The 19612-nt window shown below is 41.9% G+C and overlaps 1 protein-coding gene across 1 annotated transcript; it reads right to left on the minus strand.

Annotated features, from left to right (window-relative positions):
* Window positions 1-770: 770 nt before the first annotated feature.
* Window positions 771-14857, minus strand: LOC122335445 (interleukin-17 receptor E). The gene is given in 18 exon segments (XM_043233321.1): window positions 771-2490; window positions 3045-3098; window positions 3101-3151; window positions 3224-3269; window positions 4452-4514; window positions 5702-5856; window positions 6374-6419; window positions 6499-6549; window positions 6786-6958; window positions 7722-7788; window positions 7896-7961; window positions 9881-10014; window positions 10093-10204; window positions 10294-10383; window positions 11059-11150; window positions 11218-11310; window positions 11899-11914; window positions 14425-14857. Coding segments are annotated over 18 exon segments (2160 nt in total). The 5' UTR covers window positions 14518-14857; the 3' UTR covers window positions 771-1732.
* Between the last annotated feature and the right edge of the window lie 4755 nt (window positions 14858-19612).

Below are 19612 nucleotides of genomic sequence, written 5' to 3' on the forward strand. Positions count from 1 at the left end.
CCTTCGTCACAATTTAGTAACTTGCCGAAATGACTTTTCTTTGTTAGCTGAAGTCTCAGAGTTTTTTTTACCAGACAAAGCCCTACATCTTTCCTCATTGCATATCCAATGTCACTGAAATGAAGTACAATGGATTGCAGATATTTCATGCTGGATTGCGTGTGCTTTCTGAGAAACACAAGGCATGTCGCCACTTTTGCAAACTCAAAAAAAGAAACATTGTATATTAAAAAGGGTTTTCTGTTGAAGTCAGCAGTTCTTCTAGAAACTTAACACGCTTTCTCTCACAGGGACATTGTTTTGACTGAAAATGGATGAATGAACCTGATAAAATGAGGGTTTTGGTATGTTTTGCATAACGTCCAGCTTTCGGTTATCGTGCCAGACGGGAGCCGTAACGCTCTCCTGACACGTGATCATCTACAAAGAACATCAGGCCGTTGAGAAAACTTGCTTGGCAGCATGTCGCCAAAAAACAGTTTTGATTGCAGCATAGCTCTAGGGGGAAAATAACTTTTTGACAACCTTGAGAACATGTAGAGTATACTTTCTACTCAGTTTCCGGTGCATTTAATGAAATACGTAAACACGCTCTTCACGAAAAAGCTGCCGCAGAGACGCATTTGCATGCATTTTACTGTTGGTGAAAAGATGGTTCCTGATTCTGACCAAAAAAAGGAAGATAAGATCACGGTGACCTCACGAAAACTGTACAACAAATGGATCGACCCGACATGAAAAACAAAGACAGAGGTTATTAAACCCGACTGTAAGTTTGATGTTGCATGATGCGTTTATTTACAGCACAGAAACTGATTCGGAGTTCAGCAGCGCAACGCAAAAACAAGCCAAGCAGGTCTTTATACAAAAATATAACATGTTTACATGCCTTCTGCTTCCTCAGATGTTATCCGCTGGAGAACGTCTTATCTTCAGCCAGCGATTACAGTATATTGTCAGAACAATTATATTTACAAAATAAGCACATACTGTATGAACGGCACCAGAAACATCAGTTCTATGCATCCATCCAGACCTCCAGGCCTTTGCTTCTTCATTCTTCACATTTATTCACTCAGCAGATACTTTTATCCAAAACTTACAAGTGAAAAAAAATGAGCAGCTAAGCATTTATAGCAGCTAAGTGCTTATAAAACACTGATTCTTCAAGTTCAAGCTAAATGGGGAGGGTTAAGGAAAGAGAAAGCAAAAATTTCATTTCATATTTAAGGATAAAGTCAAACGGCGACGTAAGAGTTCTCAGCCGCTCTACATGCATCACGTTCCTTGTAAGTTACTTTGTATAAAAGTCATTCATACAGGCATTAACACACAAAGTGCTAACAAGAGGAAGGTCAGAGCATGGTCTCAAACAGCACAAGCTGTGGGCGGCTCGAGAGAATAACAGGCGTACACTCCCCCACAGGTTTTGGGGTATTAAATATATTCGTTTATAAAAAACATTTACTGCATGTGTATTTAAATATACACAGAACGCACACATTATGCAAACAAAATGAATCAGGATTGTTGGACAGCACTACAGTACACTGCTGTAGTACAATATACTCTATAATACAACTCGTTTCTTTTGCTGCAGCTGTAGTATTAGCACAGCATCTATAGAATTAGCACGACGTTCGTTCAAGTCTGAGTGAGATGTTTCTGCCCCCTGCTGGACAGAGAGCGCCAGCACCCTCTGTCTGGGAAGATGGCTCTCTGCAGAGATTCATCACTTCTTTCTTTCTGGACAAACACACGATCCAGCTTTACTTCGCCGCTTTTTTTGCCTCCACGTCTTTCTCTTTGTGCCTCTCGCTGATTTCGACGCGGGAAGTCTTGCCTTCAGTTTGGGCTCGACTTGTCGCCACATGAAGAACGCCAGAGCCTTGGACAGAAGACGGGGCCAGCATCGGCCGGGCCCCCAGGCTCCCGTGGGCTCTCCCAGGTCGTGCAGTAAAGAGGACAGGTCCTTCGGGAGACAGTACTTTGGGACACAGCGGAGCTGTTTTGGGATGCAGGCGCTGCTGTTAAGAGCCTGGAAGCTCAGCAGCCCGAACCCCCGGCCGTGGCCCTCACCGTGTAGCCCCTTCCACAGACAGGAGAGGGCAGCGTGGAGCACCGGAGCCGTGAAGGCGGACGACTCTGTCCGCTCTCCATCCCAGCTCTCCCGCTCGTCCTCTTCTCCAGAGCTGTACGGCCCGCTCTCAGAGAACTCGTCGCTCTGCGCCCGTCTCAGAAAGGCCTGAAGGGCGTCAGGGCTCCAGCTGATCAGGACCAGACCGCCCGCCTTCTGCACGGCCTGACACTGACCGTACAGCCACGGCACGGGTCCCAGCTGAGCCAGAGAGGACGCCCACTGCGCCAGCCGCACGTCCATGAGGAGCTCCCCCTTCAGGCCGGAGGCGAGAGTGCAGACCGCAGACACGTGAGCCGCCTCGCTGGACGAGCACACCAGCAGCACGGGACGTCTTTTAGAGCGCCGCCACACTGCAGACACAAAAACATATCTGACCCTGGAGCAGAAACAATCTTTACATTCATGTGTGCTTTCTTATGTTAGATAAAACTGGAAAAAGAAAAAAAATCTAAATATTGAGAAAGATGATCTTTTAAAAGTTCTCAGCAAAGCATATTAGAAATCAGGATATTAATTAAAGATCTTGTTCCATAAATATACCAAACATTCATTTCTGATTATTATGATTTATCATGGATTCCCTGCTTTTATAGCCAGCAAGTCAAAATATAAGCAGTGACTAAATGCACTGTGGAGCGTCTTGAATAGTTCATCTTCTACGAGCGGACTCCTCTTTCAGGTCTACTACAGACGTGGTGGAGCAACACTTTGACAGTTAAACTGGACAGGTTGATAGCTTGAATAACACACGTATCACAACGCATCTCACTAAACTGAGCTCCTCCGTGTGTGTGTATGAAGCACTCCACATACAACAGTGTGTCTGTATACAGGTACTCATATAGAACTTCATCTTTATCACTTATTTCTGGAGTAAATCGTAAGGAAACGTGCATGGCCTGACCTGATGTGCTTCTCTTGACCAGGTAGCATGTGATGCAGACGAGTACGGTTAGCGAGTCAGAAGAGTCAGCGCAGAGCCAGTGATCAGACCCCATCGCCTGTGAGTGACTGAGAAGATTCATCATGAGAAGCTGTATTCACCTCCATCTGCCGGCAAGTGTGAGAGAGGTTTCTACTTACAGTCTGGACAAATGATTCGTCTTCCTTTGAGATCCAAACGCCATACCTACAGACAGACAGCAGCACATCAGACACACCGGCAAATACTAGATCCTTACATTCTCAGCTCATTTTGTACAAACGTCTGAGTTAAGGAAGAGTTATTCGCAGCTGTGTGCAGAAACAGCATGAGTACTGAACTAGTATAAGTTAGTACTAGCTAGGGAAAGCTGTAAGGAACACTAAAGCGAATCCAACAAGATTGCTCGATTGCTCCAGGTTGTTTTGTCTGGAACAAAGCTTTTTGTTTGTAACTCTGTGTAGCTTTGCTTTTTTTTGTTTAATCACTCACTACAATATAACATCAGGAACATCAATTATCCAGCAAATTAATCTGCCTAATTTGATTGCTGTTCGCAATGTGCATGGTTCTTTGTAAAATACTGAAATGTAACACTAAAAAAAGCTAACAAACAAAAAAAGGAAGCGGAGGTAGTACTATCCTGATCATGTGACATTTTCTTTTTCTTCAGAAATTCTGTGTTGTGTATTTATTTATTAGTGTACTTGTATTTATTATCAGTGAGCCAACAGAAGTAAAACTGCATTTTTCCAGATCAGATGGTAGATTAGCACCAAAACATGATGTTTACAGCCCTGACCATCATACCTAAATGACCCCAGAGATGGATCCCAGGAATCAGACACAAACTCGCACACAGTCCTTTACACACCAGTAGCTCCCAACCATGTTCCTGGACGAATTCTCCTCTCCTCCCACGTTCCCTAGCACTGCACATTTTGCATCTCTCTTTTGTCTGACACACCCACCCACTTTAGCTCTTGGGGTCTCAACTAATGAGATGACTTTTGGGCTGCAACTAACAATTATTTTGATGATTATTCTGAATCAGGTGAGGTTGATTAAGGAGACATGGAAAACATGCAGTTTTGGGGGGAGTGTTGTTGGGAACCACTGCTGTACACAATCCGACATAGCTGCATTTTAACTGGAAGTTAAGTGCTTGTCGTAAGGTTTTTCTTTTCTCCATTCTGTCATGGATGGGGTTTTGGTTCCTTGGTTTTGATGACACTGATCCTGTGCACAATCTATATTGTTAAAAGCGCTATATAAATAAAGCTGATTGATTGATTGACTGATCTCATAGATAGCCCAATGCAGTGATTAACAAGAGAGTTGCAAACAGCAAAAATAGTAAACGGACAGACTGTAAATGAAAGGCATTACCTGCACACAGAGTCCTGATGAGAGGAAGGGAAAGGGCAGGCTCAGCTCAGCAGCGCCCCCATCCTGAGGATAGCAGTGATGACAGGAGTCACATTGTCTGACATAACACACCTTCTGCACATCCTTACACAGACACTTACCAAACTCAAAGTCAAAATTAAAATCTTACATTATCATAAAAAGAAATGAAAGAGCAGCTGTATAATAAGAGCTAGTTTAATGATTATTATGGGTCATTCTATGGAAATGTCCAGTTTTCTGGTTATAAACAGAATAAATCAGAATAAAAAAAAAAACACATGGATGAAATCACTTCCAAAGCATCAAAAGGGTCTCATTGTTAAAAGGCATTAGTGAGGAGAAGTGTACAAAATCATTTCCAAGGCATTAGATATACCATGGAATACAGTGAAGATGATGATCATCAAGTGGAGAAAATATGGCGCAACAGTGACACTACCAAGAGTGGTGGAAAATTAATTTATACTGATGAGAGAGGGACAGCTGGGGTACCCATAGACATCTGCACTTGGAGGTCATGATCTCCTATCCATGTGTGGAAAAGTACAGCTGTTAAGAATGGTAACGTTGATATGTGAAACAAGGTATAAAAGGCAGGACTGCCCTGTCATCTTTGTTGCACTCTGCAGCAAACTGAGTTTCTGTATGACTGTCTGACATTCTTTGCAAAGAATAAAATCATTAAAAGACCATTTATTTAGTTTGTTTCTTACATTTGAGAGCTGTTTTTAAAATTGGCACGACACAAGCAAAGGATATTCCTCCAAAATTGATGAGAAAAAAAGAAGAAAACTGTTTAGGAAAGCTGTCAAGAAGTCTACAGAAATGTTAAAGGAGCTGCAGGAATTTCTGGAAAGTTCTGGCTATGTAGTACATGGGAAAACAATCTTCCATATTATTCATGTGTTAGGGCGGTAAGAAAAACAATCAAGCACAGCTAAATTTTAAAAAGACACACATAGGTCTCCCAAAATCATGTGGGAAAATGTGTTATGGTCTAATGACACCAGGGTTATATTTTTTGGTTAATCCAAAAATTATGTTTAGCACAAAAACAACATTGCACCCACAAAGGAACATCATACCCACAGTGAAGCATGGTGCTAAGCATCAGTTTAGCCCAACAGAAGCCCACAGACTCATCGTATCGAATTCTTTCACATTCTTAATCATGCAAACACTAAGTGAATCTGGAGCTGAACTCTTTAATAAGCAAGATTTATACCCACCACCAGAAGTGAGACGACATGTCCCTGAGATAAGCAGGAGTCTCGCTCTCTGGAGCACAGCTGAGCAGCAAACCAGGATCTGGTGCTGGAGCTCAGGAGCAGGAGTAGGTGCAGAGATCCAGGAACGACTTCCACACTCCACGCCGAACGGCCCTCTGACACACACAGAGACAGAATGAGACACACACACACAGACAGACAGACAGACAGAGTGAGACACACACCCAGACAGATTGAAACACACACAGACAGACAGACAGACAGACAGAGTGAGAGACACACACACACACACAGATAGATTGAAACACACACACACAGAGAATGAAACACACACACACACAGACAGAGTGAGACACAGACAGACAGACAGACAGAGTGAGACAGACCGAGTGAGAGACACACATAGACAGATTGAAACACACACACGCACAGACAGACAGACAGAGTGAGAGACACACACAGACAGACAGATAGACAGAGTGAGACTCAGACAGACAGAGTGAGACACACACACACACACAGACAGCGTGAGAGACACACACAGACAGAGACACACAGAGTGAGACACACAGACAGACAGAGTGAGACACACACAGAGGCAGAGTGAGACACATATACACACACAGAATGTGACAGACTTCTGCACAACACACTCGCTCCGGTTCCCCTCACCTGACTCGAAGGGACAGAAGATCCGAACGCTGCCAATCAGAGAAAACTGCAACCAAAATATGGCACACACATGACAAAGCTGAGCATCTGAGTCATGCCTTAGTGTGTACTTGAGCATGCCTCACCTTCACACACATCTGAGGGTGTTTATCCACGCCAGATACATCATAGTGCTGCTGAAATAGCAGAAGAACAGTTATCTAACCATCTTTAACTTTCACTCTTCATGCATTTGATGGAAAAAAAATGTTGTAATGGAAAATATTAATGATATCATAATGAGGTCATGTGACAGCTATGCAACATTAATTGCAGATCACTGCATATGACCTAATTATAAAGTGTACACAGTATGCAGTAGCTGAACTCTGTTCATCTCTGCTCTTATGATGTTGGTGAGATCATCACGCACCAGTTTGGTCCATTGGAGGGTGGAGTTAGAGGCGGGGATACAGTAAGAGTTCTGCACGTGGATTAGCCAGCACAGAGAGACGGACAGGTTTGATTGGACAGGGCAGAGAGGCTTCCACTTCAAAACAGAGCCATGAACTTCGACTGAACTCGAGGACAAGATATCACCTCCATCTGCAGGAGAAGCAAGGACACTGCTTACAGTCCACAGAATAAACTAAGATGCAATTTTCTCTCAGATATCTGCCTTTTTTCCCCTCCCAGTTTTAATTTCCACAGGATCACACAGGATTGAGCATGAACACAAATACATGGAGCAAAGGCTGAACAAAGACTAAAAACTACAATTTCTTTACAACCTGCTCCACACCCATCTATCAAGTGGTGATTTATATGGATCCGGCTTGATTCACTTCTGGTTCTGACATTGAGAGACTGTTTGCAAAAGGTGTGAACCAAATGGTCCACAGTTACAGAATAACAAAACATGACTCCTCGGGAGTTTATTGTGTTTGGTGATGGTAACTGGTTTCTAACTATTTGTCTTTAGGTATAGAGCTCGGTCTCAGACAGAAGTTAATGTTAGAGAAGAAGCTATGGAAAACCTGCTATGGAGAAGTTAGAACTCTTTCATGGGTTAAGACTGATGAAAGGAGCTGCTGAAGAACTGCTACACTGCTACCTTCAATAAATTCTTCTCCCCACAAAAACGTACCTATTTTATGTATTAGAGAACTCTAGTACATTGGCGAGCCACTTACAGCACTGCAGGTATGCAGTAAAACCGTTTAATGCACAGGCAGATCTAAGTCAGTTTATTCACTGATCCATATTAATGTGCTGCTTTAATTGATGTACACATACAGACAAAGATCCCAGACCACCCTGCACACACAAACTCAATGAAACTCTGCATGCACAGTTCTCACTGACTCACGTGGCAGTGCTCTCTCTTTTAAAGGACACTGTGTGTTTCTTCTGGAATCAGGGCCTGGAAACCACAGCTGTGAACAAACAATAATGCATACATTTACAAGGAGCAAAAACATTTCCAAAAACAGAAGTGTGTGTGTGTGTGTGTGTGTGTGTGTGAGAGAGAAGAGCAGCACACCTGCACACAGACACAAGGTATCAGGTAGGGAAAGCTCAGATTGAAGGATTTAACGTTTGGTTTGGTCTGCAACACAAACACAACCTCCATGGATTATAGCCGTGATCACGCCGTGAAACCGTACAATACAGGTGATCAGAAACGCTTAGGTAAACGAGCACAAATAATCACTATACATTCTCTCATGATGTATAAATACTTTTAACAGAATTTAAAATTACACCGTGATCAAATAAACATAAATGTGCTTTTATTTTCACATGAAAGAGAATGAGCTTCTGTTTTGCATTATACAGATGTGGACAAAATTGTTGGTACCCTTTGGTCAATGAAAGAAAAACTCACAATGGTCACAGAAATAACTTTAATCTGACAAAAGTAATAATAAATAAAATTCTATAAATGTTAACCAATGAAAGTCAGACATTGTTTTTCAACCATGCTTCAACAGAATTATTAAAAAAAAATAAACTCATGAAACAGACCTGGACAAAAATGATGGTACCCCTAACTTAATATTTTGTTGCGCAACCTTTTGAGGCAATCACTGCAATCAAACGCTTCCTGTAACTGTCAATGAGACTTCTGCACCTCTCAGCAGGTATTTTGGCCCACTCCTCATGAGCAAACTGCTCCAGTTGTGTCCGGTTTGAAGGGTGCCTTTTCCAGACTGCATGTTTCAGCTCCTTCCAAAGATGCTCAATAGGATTGAGGTCAGGGCTCATAGAAGGCCACTTTACAATAGTCCAATTTTTTCCTCTTAGCCATTCTTGGGTGTTTTTAGCGGTGTGTTTTGGGTCATTGTCCTGTTGCAAGACCCATGACCTGCGACTGAGACCAAGCTTTCTGACACTGGCTAGTACATTTCTCTCTAGAATTCCTTGATAGTCTTGAGATTTCATTGTACCCTGCACAGATTCAAGACACCCTGTGCCAGACGCAGCAAAGCAGCCCCAGAACATAACAGAGCCTCCTCCATGTTTCACAGTAGGGACAGTGTTCTTTTCTTGATATGCTTCATTTTTTCGTCTGTGAACATACAGCTGATGTGCCTTGGCAAAAACTCATCTGTCCACAGGACATTCTCCCAGAAGCTTTGTGGCTTGTCAACATGTAGTTTGGCATTTTCCAGTCTTGCTTTTTATGATTCGTTTTCAACAATGGTGTCCTCCTTGGTCGTCTCCCATGTAGTCCACTTTGGCTCAAACAACGACGGATGGTGCGATCTGACACTGATGTTCCTTGAGCATGAAGTTCACCTTGAATCTCTTTAGAAGTCTTTCTAGGCTCTTTTGTTACCATTCGGATTATCCGTCTCTTAGATTTGTCATCAATTTTCCTCCTGCGATCCACGTCCAGGAGGTTGGCTACAGTCCCATGGATCTTAAACTTCTGAATAATATGTGCAACTGTAGTCACAGGAACATCTAGTTGCTTGGAGATGGTCTTATAGCCTTTACCTTTAACATGCTTGTCTATAATTTTCTTTCTGATCTCTTGAGACAACTCTTTCCTTTGCTTCCTCTGGTCCATGTCGAGTGTGGTACACACCATATCACCAAACAACACAGTGATTACCTGGAGCCATATATATAGGCCCAATGGCTGATTACAAGGTTGTAGACACCTGTGATGCTAATTAGTGGACACACCTTGAATTAACATGTCCCTTTGGTCACATTATTTTCAGTGTTTTCTAGGGGTACCATCATTTTTGTCCATGCCTGTTTCGTGAGTTTATTTTTTTAAATAATTCTGTTGAAGCATGGTTGAAAAACAATGTCTGACTTTCATTGGTTAACATTTATAGAATTTTTATTTATTATTACTTTTGTCAGATAACAGTTATTTCTGTGACCATTGTGACTTTTTCTTTCATTGACCAAAGGGTACCAACAATTTTGTCCACGTCTGTATGTTATTATGAAGTCTACCTTTCCAAAAAAGTAGATCTTACATAAATTACGAAGACATACGTCACCCACCTGATTAAAATAAACTCCTTCACACACATGTGAATTGTTGTAGCACAGGCTGAAGTTGACTTCACTTGGGTCGGTGTCCATTCGTACGGTGAAGCGTTTAGCGTGTTCATCCACCGTAACACTGGCTGTGGGCACTGGGTCGGAGACACGTGTAAGACAGCGCGGTGAAGCAGCAGTACAGGAGTAGTACAGTAGTACAGAGAGAGACAGACCTGTGTTCCGGACGAGGTAAGACGTGCTGATGAGCTCTCGACTCTGTCTGTGGACAGACACGCTGACCGTGGATCCAGGCCGGGCCGGGAAACAGTTGTAGCACACAACCCACTGGAGGAGCACAGACAAACACGCTCAAAACCACGGCAAGCACGCTTCACACCCAGCTAACGCACGTGAAGCTCGAAGCGCTCACTCACAAAGGCCTTCTGGGACGACGCGCTCGGTTCAAGCCCCTGAATCTTAGCTTTGCGAGGCTGAAGCAACGGATGGCCGCTCGTGCTGTTCCACTGGCGAAGGAGAAAACAATCATACAAAGCCACAGAAACGGCATATATATACTGCTAATGCTAGTGTATGTGTACTGTTCTCAGTATGCTATACAGGGCTTGCACGGTGAATGAAGAACGCTCTACCGATGTAAAGAGCGGACATGGCAAGGCCTCTTTCAGCTGCAACGACGAAGCACTAGTCACTTCTGTGAGCCAATAAAATAACTTCTTTTCCAGCAGTTCTCAAAAGATGGATTGTGATCCAAAAACAGGCCACAGACTAGCGGTGATCACGGACAAAAATACTCATGAGTGATACTCATTCTAGAACTGTATTGTCTGTTCTCTTGATTATTCATGTTTTTATTACCTTGATTAAATATTTGTCTGCACTTTGTTTGTACTGGAAGCTCTCACACAGACAAAGTCCTCTGTAATAAGACTCTTTTTGATTCTTCTGATAACTATAATAACTATACATGCCTTTTAAAAAAAGATAACACTTTCATAGTTGAAGCTGATCATTGATGAGCCACAGAGCATGTGTTTTATGCAAATCCTTACTTGGTGGAGCTTGACATTCATTCTGCCTTGAAACTCACGAAATAACCACACAACGTGAAGCAAAACAAATGATGATGAACAAAAAATTGGAAGTGGTCTATCTAAAAGTTAATAAAGGAAGACGAGTACCCTGAGAGCGTTGCTCCGCTTCCACATGAGCAGGGTGTAGGAGTCCCCCGTCTCAGAGTCGCTCAGCTCAATCCTCAGAGATTCGTTAGTCTCTACAGACACAGGGCAGAGTCAGCGAGATCGGTCAGGAAGACGAGCGAGAGGTGATGCTGTACATACCCAGAGGCTGGACGGAGAGCCACACACGGACACAGACGTCCAGCAGATCCTGAGAGCGGAGCGTCCAGAGTCTCAGCTCGGGCAGCCCTCGCTCTGCTCAGTCCACACACACACACACACACACACACACACACACACACACACACACACGATGAGAAAAAGTATTGAACACATTGAGAAGCAAAGAGAGCAAAGAGACTGAAAAAAATGATGTGTTCAATACTTATGTTACAAGCTGTAGATGTGTAATTACTACACATTTAGTGGCAAGATTTCAGAAAGCTGACGAACGAACCGTTTTCAGACTATTAGACCGGAGAGCAGGGGACATAAGCTAACACTTACTGAATCAGACATTTTTCAGCTTAATTCAGCTTAAGCCTTGTTTGAAAGAAAGTCTTAAATCATTTTTTTGGCACAAATTCAAGTTTACAGTGAAGGTAGATTTTTTTTTTCTTACACCGTATGAGAGGTTTGCATGCATAAAAATATCTCTTTAGAGACCACGAGCGAGAGAGCACCAGTCAATCAAGCATGAAATATTAAAATCAGACGTTAGTTCAGAATGAGACCAGGAACATAAACCAGTAAATACATGCTTTCCTGAGTGTGCCCATTCACAGTGCAGTCTACAGTGTGCACGGGAAGCACGTTCTGAAGTGATGTGTTGTCATTACTTACCAGCACCACTCCATTCCTGAAGAGAGAAAGAGAGAAACGAGACGATTTAGCTTCGGTTCAAAAGTCTCACACTTCTGCATTGTTTTGAGAAGGTAAAAAGAGAAGAGTGTGTGTGTGTGTGTGTGTGTGTGCCACTAGTTTTTTTTTGTCTTTTTATTTTATGTTGACTGGTTTTAATGGATATCTTCCGATGGCAATAGTACTTGTAGTATACTAAACTGGTATGCTTCTGGAACAACTTTTTTTTTTTTTTTTTTTTTTTTTTAATTGTTCAGAAATAGTGCTGAGGTCCAACTAAATATATACCTAGTATTGTGCTAAAGTGAAAGTACACTTCTTTATAGTAAGATATTTTAAATATCTCGCTTTATAAATGGGAGACATATTATGCCTCTTTTTACAACACATAGTATTTGTTTTAAAGCTAGAAATATTTTTGTCACAAAAACCCCTGGATCTGCTTCAGAGGTCATGTGTTAACCCGCTGAAGGTTAGTTTCACGTCGCAGTACGTGTGTATATATCTGATTTACGGAGCTTCAAAATAATGGCCGATTGTTTTTTAAAAATGCTGTGTTCTTCTGAAAGAAGAAAGTCACGTACAGCTCTGAGTCATTTTCATTCTTGGGTGAACTATTCTTTTAATGTTTTCCATCTTTCCCTGGTTGGTAGATGCACCGGAGACCTGATTTCAGCACTTAAAACAATTGTTATTATAAAAGAGATCCTACAATCCTTATTGGTAGTTATACTAAAACACATTTTAGGATTAATAAAAAGAAAGGTGCATTGTTTGTGTAGAAATAAAATGTTATGCATTACGTTAATATATTTTAACTAGTCCAAACATATACCATTAAAAATATCAAATGTGCTGATTCTAAATGTCAATCATACTGAAGGTATTCATTTTGCCATTGTTCAAGCATCTTTGTCCGCAGCTGGATACAAAGAGATTTCATCACTCAGCCAAAATAAATGCATCTCCACGAAACGGATATAGATCTGACCTGCTGCTGCTGCACGTATTTAACCACACAACCACGAAGACGCTAATGCTGGGCTGAAAACAGCGTCCGTGTTAAAGACGGGTCACAAGAGTCTAGGAAGGCATGGGTACTCGAGCTTTTCACGATCAGATCAGGAACAATACCCAAGCATAAAGACGTTCGCCTGAAGACACGGAATTATTTCCTCCATTAGAAGAAATACTCGTTCTCCAGGGAAAGCGGTATCAATGTGCTCCTGTTTTGAATCAGGTGAAATTATACTGCTGCTAAAACTCAAGTCTACCGCAGAGACAAAAACAGACCGGACCGAAGGGAGCCATGCAGTGTTCAGATAAAGCTTTCACCCCATCGTTCACACCGTTCAGGAACGGAAACTTCACCAGAGCACTCACAAGTACTCACACCTTTCATTTCAGCTGTTTCTTAAATCACTGATGGCTTGGGTTCGTGTGTTTTTCGTCTGAGGCATGTACTGTCATTTTAACGCTGAACAGTTAGCTTTAAATATTGCACATTTATGTTAACATTTCCATTTCATTAAAAAGAGGATCCAAAAGCAAGCAGATAACTCTTAAAGAGGCGGCACACGAACAAATGTGTTACCTTTTTTTTTAACTGGAGTCCTGAATGTAATATAATTAAGCAATATTTTCACGAAAACAGTAATTCAAGCCATCTAGACAGCACCTTTAACAATACCTATTGTGTCTAGCAAAGTGTGTCAGTTATATATATATATATATATAACAACAAGATTAAACACTCAATTTTCAGCTAAACGTCGTTGTCCAGCTCAGTTTAGTTTAAGTAGCTTCAAACTAGACTATATGTAGTGCATATAAAAGACAATAAAAGACAGCATTGTGTCTATTCCTTCTTAGCAGTTAACGCCGAGCAGGTGCTTTTGTCTGTCAGACATCAGTTTGCCTCACTTTTTTCGTTTGTCTGACATTTTAGCATTATGTATAAAACTTTCTCAGGCTACATCAACATACACTCATAACTCTACAAATTCACTCAAGGGGAAATTTGAAGGCGGCCAAAACCTCCCCTTCATTTTCCTCTTTGAGTTAGTCGTGTCAGTAACCGAGAATAATACACTGTACCCGAGTCAAACCAGTAGAGACGTGCCTCAGCGTCCACTTCACACGCGTTCATAGCACACACACATCACATATACAAACATAGATTCACACAGAGGATACCCGAGTCAGAAACGTTTCAAAGTTTATATTAGAATAACAGTGAAGCCAGCAGAAAAGCGAAGAAGTATCATGACTGAGCTCTGAGGCTTCATTTCATGTCATGTATCTTGAGATGGCATGCGTCATTACGCTCTAGATCAGGGATTAAAAAATAATAATTTAAAAGCAAAACTTTCGAATTCTGTGCTTCTCGAAACGTGGTTCTGGGGGTTAAGTGAACGGTGTTAATAAAGTGTGCTGTGGCGCCAGGTTTTCCTCTCAAAACAGCGCATTTTCTCTGAGCCTAGAAGTCTAGAAGAAGATCCCACTCACCTGTCTGACCCTGAGACTGTCCCGAATGGAGGACGACCATCCAAACGAAACAAACAGCAAAACTACACGAGCGACAAACCACGGCTTGCACATGGCTGTAAAACAAAACGCGAAGCTCTTTTAGCTGCACATGGCCCCGCGACGCCGAGCGAGTAGAGTTGAGTAGAGTTGAGTCTATCGCTCTATCTAGCGCTCGTCTCGCGCTGGAGGCGGGTGTTTGTCGATGACGCACATCACAGGAATTCCTTCCACAGATCTCCGACTTCCGCATTAATAAAGTTCATTCGCGTTTAGCGGACGCCTTCGCACAAATCAAGCTGTCAGTTTAACATCCCTAAACTCTTTGGTGCGTAAGGTGGTCTGGAACAGTACTAAAACCAAAGAGGGTATGCGTCTACTAGTCTCTAGTCTCTACTACAGAACCACTGCATTCACACCTGACTCACTACAAGACACGCCCAGTCCTCACTACTACACACAACACAACAGGACGAATCAGGGAGGATGCACTCAGTGTTCACTTCGCTCTCGTTCTGACTGGCCAGGCGACATGCCATGTGGAATCTAGGGTATATTTTCAGGAGAAAGATGAGAAACAGAGCCCTGGGCTGATCACTTCCGTTCACTCCAGTTTGTGCTTGAAAGTATATGTAACGAGTCTTTTAACTTTATAATAACTTTTTCCCAGAAACTTTTCTTTGCAATAACTGTTTGTTGATTTGTTGATTGTCTAAAAGGTGAAATGAGACGGCACGGGTGACAAGTGTACACTGATATCTCTCTTTGATAGCCTAAATGCTGCATCTGAAATCACACACTTACCTTTTAGAAATTAAACCTTTGAAAGATAATGATAAGAGTGCATGCCATACCTCTGTTTATCAGTTTGCACCGACTAACAATAACTGTTCGCATAAACCTCAAAGCATTAATGTTTGACTCCATCGCTTCAGAGCCGTGCGTCTATCTAGCAGTTCATCCCAAGGAGGCACAAAATCACTTTCACTGACTTTTACATGAACGGTTCCCTCCTGCTGGAATGACCAAAGCCATCTTCAATAATCGACTAAAAGCACATCTCTTCCATCTTTATTTGACCCTCTTACCATAGCAATCTCTATACTAATTCTATTCTTTAAAAAAAACTTTAGACTTGCATTCTATTCATTTACTACATTATTCTTTTGGATTGAAGTAACGGACAGATTTTCAGAGGACCTAGAGAAATATATGTCATCTGTTTGCGGCTACATGAGCAAATGTGTTGATACGGTCACCACCTCCAGGAAGATCGCTATATCCTTTCTGAACAGAAATCTTCTGATGTTGCAGAACGTATTTAGGACATGAGATGCATTTGCATTGAAAATGGCGAGAAGAGAACTGGGGGTGGAATTAAAAATGCTTAAAAGGTTATGCTCTTAAAATACGTGATAATTTTTCCTACCATGTCCTCCGGAGAGTTTGAAAGGGTATTATGATTATTATTGAGTTCAAAACAGTCTATATATGCATTACCACAAACTCAGGGCTCAATAATAATAAGACTAGCCCAAAGCCCAAGGAGAGTCTACAAGATGCTTAGGACCGTGGTCAGTGTTGATTCCTGGAGATCTGTCTCTAGGGCTCATCTCTGTCCTGGTCTCCGCTGATGTTCTGGGCTCTCGAGGTCATCTCTAGGTGCTGATCTGGATACAGACTGGATCGGATGGCTACGGTGGCCTCGGAATAAGAAAGAAACAGACTATTATGATCGTAGATGTCATATCTTCTTAAGAAGTAATGAATGCATTGGGTGTCATGGGAAGTGTTGTCAGTTCAGATTGACCTAAATCGTCATTAGATTGGCTTTTAAACTAAGGATAAGAAGAGGAAGAAAGGTGCAGGGAATCAACTAATAATCAAACTAAACAAGGACAGGAAGCAGACCAAATTAGGATGAAGATGAACAGAAACCAGTAAAACAGATTCCTGACACAGAGAGCTGACTATCATCAGTATAACAGTGAAAGCTAATACCATATCTTCTGATATCTCCCAAAGGTAAACGCAAAGGTTCTAGTACTGAGCCTTGAGGTAATTGAGAAGTGGCCAAACTCTTTCTTATGAAGGGCCAAAAACTTGATTGGGGACTGTGGGCCAAAGTGAGCACTGTTCTTGGGGAGGGTTGTACAAATGATTCTCTTTGCAGTTTTCTGAGGGAAGATTTGGTAGCTGCGCTGAACCAGACAGTTCTACAAGTGTATCTCAATAAATTAGAATGTCGTGGAAAAGTTCATTTCTTTCAGTACTTCAAACTCATGTATTAAATTCAATGCACACAGACTGTTGTAAATTGTTGCACTTTTATAAAGTATGTTCTAAACTTGGCACTGCTGAGGAGGTATAGAAGCCCAGGTTTCTTGCCATCAGCTCTTCTGCATTTTTTGGTGTCTTGTTTCTCATTTTCTTTTTGACAATACTCATACATAGATTATCTATAAGGTTTAGGTCTGGTGAGTCGAGCACCCCCAGCCATGGTCATCGGTGCTTTTGGAGGTGTGGGCAGATGCCAAATCCTTCTGGAAAATGAAATCAGAATCTTCAAAAAGTTGTTCAGCATGAAGTGCTCCAAAATTGAACAACACCAGATGACATTCACTCAAAATCATCACAGACTTAACACTGGCTATGAGCTTCTCCATCCGTCCTCCAGACTCTAGGACCTTGGTTTCCAAATGAAATACAAAACTTGCTCTCATCTAAAAAGAGCACTTTGGACCACTTTGCAACAGTTCAGTTCTTCTTCTCCATAGCCCAGGTAAGACACCTCGGACGTTGTCTGTGATTCAGGAGTGGCTTAACAAGAGGAATACAACTGTAGTCAAATTCCTTGACTTGTCTGTGTGTGGTGGCCTTTGATGCCTTGACCCCAGCTTCAGTCCATTCCTTGTGAAGTTCAATCAAATTCTTGAATCGATTTTGCTTGACAATAACTCTCTGTTAACATGTTTGGATACAGCACTCTATGAACAGCCAGCTTCTCTGACAATGAGTGTATGTGGCATACCCTCTCTGTGAAGGGTGTCAATGATTATCTTCTAGACAACTGTCAGATCAGCAGTCATCCCCATGATTGTGTAGCCTAGTGAACCAAACTGAGAGACTCAGTGATGGCTCAGGAACCCTTTGAAGGTGTTTTGAGTTGATTAGCAGATTGGCATTTGACCATATTTTAATGAACCAATTAAAAGAACCAAAGATTTAAACTACTTCAGTCTGTGTGCATTCTAACTTTTTGAGATGCACTTGTAAAAGTGCAGAGGAAGGATTCAATGCTGGCAGAGAAGAAATGTTTCAGCAGCTCCTGTGGCAAGTTCAATTTCCTTAGACGACAAAGGAAGTATGACCTCTGCCGGGCCTTTTTCACAGTGGAGTCAATGTGAGTGTCCCACTGGAGATCCTGGGAGATTGCCCAGGAACCTAATTGAGTCGACTGCTGCCACAGTACTGTCCATGATGGTGAGTGGAGAAGATCAGGGAGGTTCCTCCTCAAGTCCACAATCATCTCCACTGTGTTGAGCTTTAGGTTGTTTAGACTGCACCAGACAGCCAGCTCTTTAACTGTCCTGGGTGAGGCCAATGACTGTTGTGTCATCTGAGAACGTCAGGAGCTTGACAGAGGGGTCTTCAGAGGTGCGGTCATGGGTGTAGAGGGAGAAGAGCAGGGCAGAGAGGACACAACCCTGAGGAGCTCCACTGCTGCTCGTACTGCTAACTCACTCATTTTATGTAACATAGAAACTGGCTAAAACCAGATGATTATCAAACAAAGAATATATATAGTCTGCCTCATCTCAGGGTGTTCGCAGTTCATTTTGACTCAAGGTACTACATGCATTTTGTCACTGCTATGCTGCGATAAACATCTTCATCAACATCCCCATCACTGATTTTTTACATTGGTAAGCCACCCAGCGTGGGGATTTCCGGAAAAAAAAGTGGAGAAATATCACAGAATTATTTGATATCAGTTGTGTGTAGTTAAAATTGGTGAAGTTTAATGTCTGAAACAGAGTTGATTCGCCTGACGTTGAAGGCTAAGTAAACTGTTTTAACGATATAAAATAAAACCAGAAATAATGGAAATAATTCTCAAATTGACACAGTGTATAAATGCAAGAGGTCATGAATCTAGACAACCAGCTGCTGTTTAGAAACTCAAGTGGCATTATTGAAAGGAAATAAGAAAGAAGCCATTTACATTTTGCAGGAACTAGACGGTAGTCACAAGAAGATACTAACGGAGCCAGGGCCAGAAAAAAAGACTTAAAGAACAGAGTGATCATCAACCAGAAATCAAGGAATGTACAGACCTACAAGATCCAGGGGCCTCATTTATAGTGTGTGTCTTAAATCCACGACAGCGCTCGTATTCATAAAAACTGTGCTTAGAGTCAGGGTCTGAGCAGACACACACTTTTTATTGGCGGATTATTGCAGGTTTTGGAACATGTAAGCTGTTCTTGCAGTTATGGAGTTCAGTCTACGAATCGCAAGCACGCTTATCTGAGAACTTTAGGATGTTTTCTGAGCAACATTTTCTACATGAGGCCCAAGAGCATCGCTGAGACGCAAAACAGTGAATTTGCATTTGTGCATGTATTTAAGGGTTCATGCGTACGACGAAATGCCTGCATACGTAAGAAAGACTTTGAAGATGTCAGTCAGCATTTCTGCAAGGACAAGCGTTCAGCTTCAAAGACTGCCACAGCAGCGCATGACAGGAAAAGAGCTGCAGCAAACACAAGGTTTGTGCATGTTATCTTAAGATCTTTTTGAAGCAAACATGCACCTTCTTACATTTATCCACTGTGTACTGTGGATATAACACACACACACACACACACACAGAGATAACAGACCAACACAGTGATTATCTGACCACAACTACAGTGTGTATGTAATATGGTGAGACCTCTATAGATATTATCATCACTGACAACTATATCAAAAATGATGCATTATTTACCCGTAGCTTTAAAGAGAGAACAGCAGAAATGAAGACATCCAAAGAGCAAGGACGCATTCATTTGATCAAAGTTACTAATAGAAAGAAGTCACGTTAGAAACATGGTAAAAAATGTGCTAAAACATATAGCAGAGGTGAACTTATTTCATAAAGGTGCACGTAATTCATCTATCAATT

The sequence above is a fragment of the Puntigrus tetrazona genome, unplaced genomic scaffold (assembly GCF_018831695.1).
Source record: "Puntigrus tetrazona isolate hp1 unplaced genomic scaffold, ASM1883169v1 S000000776, whole genome shotgun sequence".
Classification (NCBI taxonomy): Eukaryota; Metazoa; Chordata; class Actinopteri; order Cypriniformes; family Cyprinidae; genus Puntigrus; species Puntigrus tetrazona.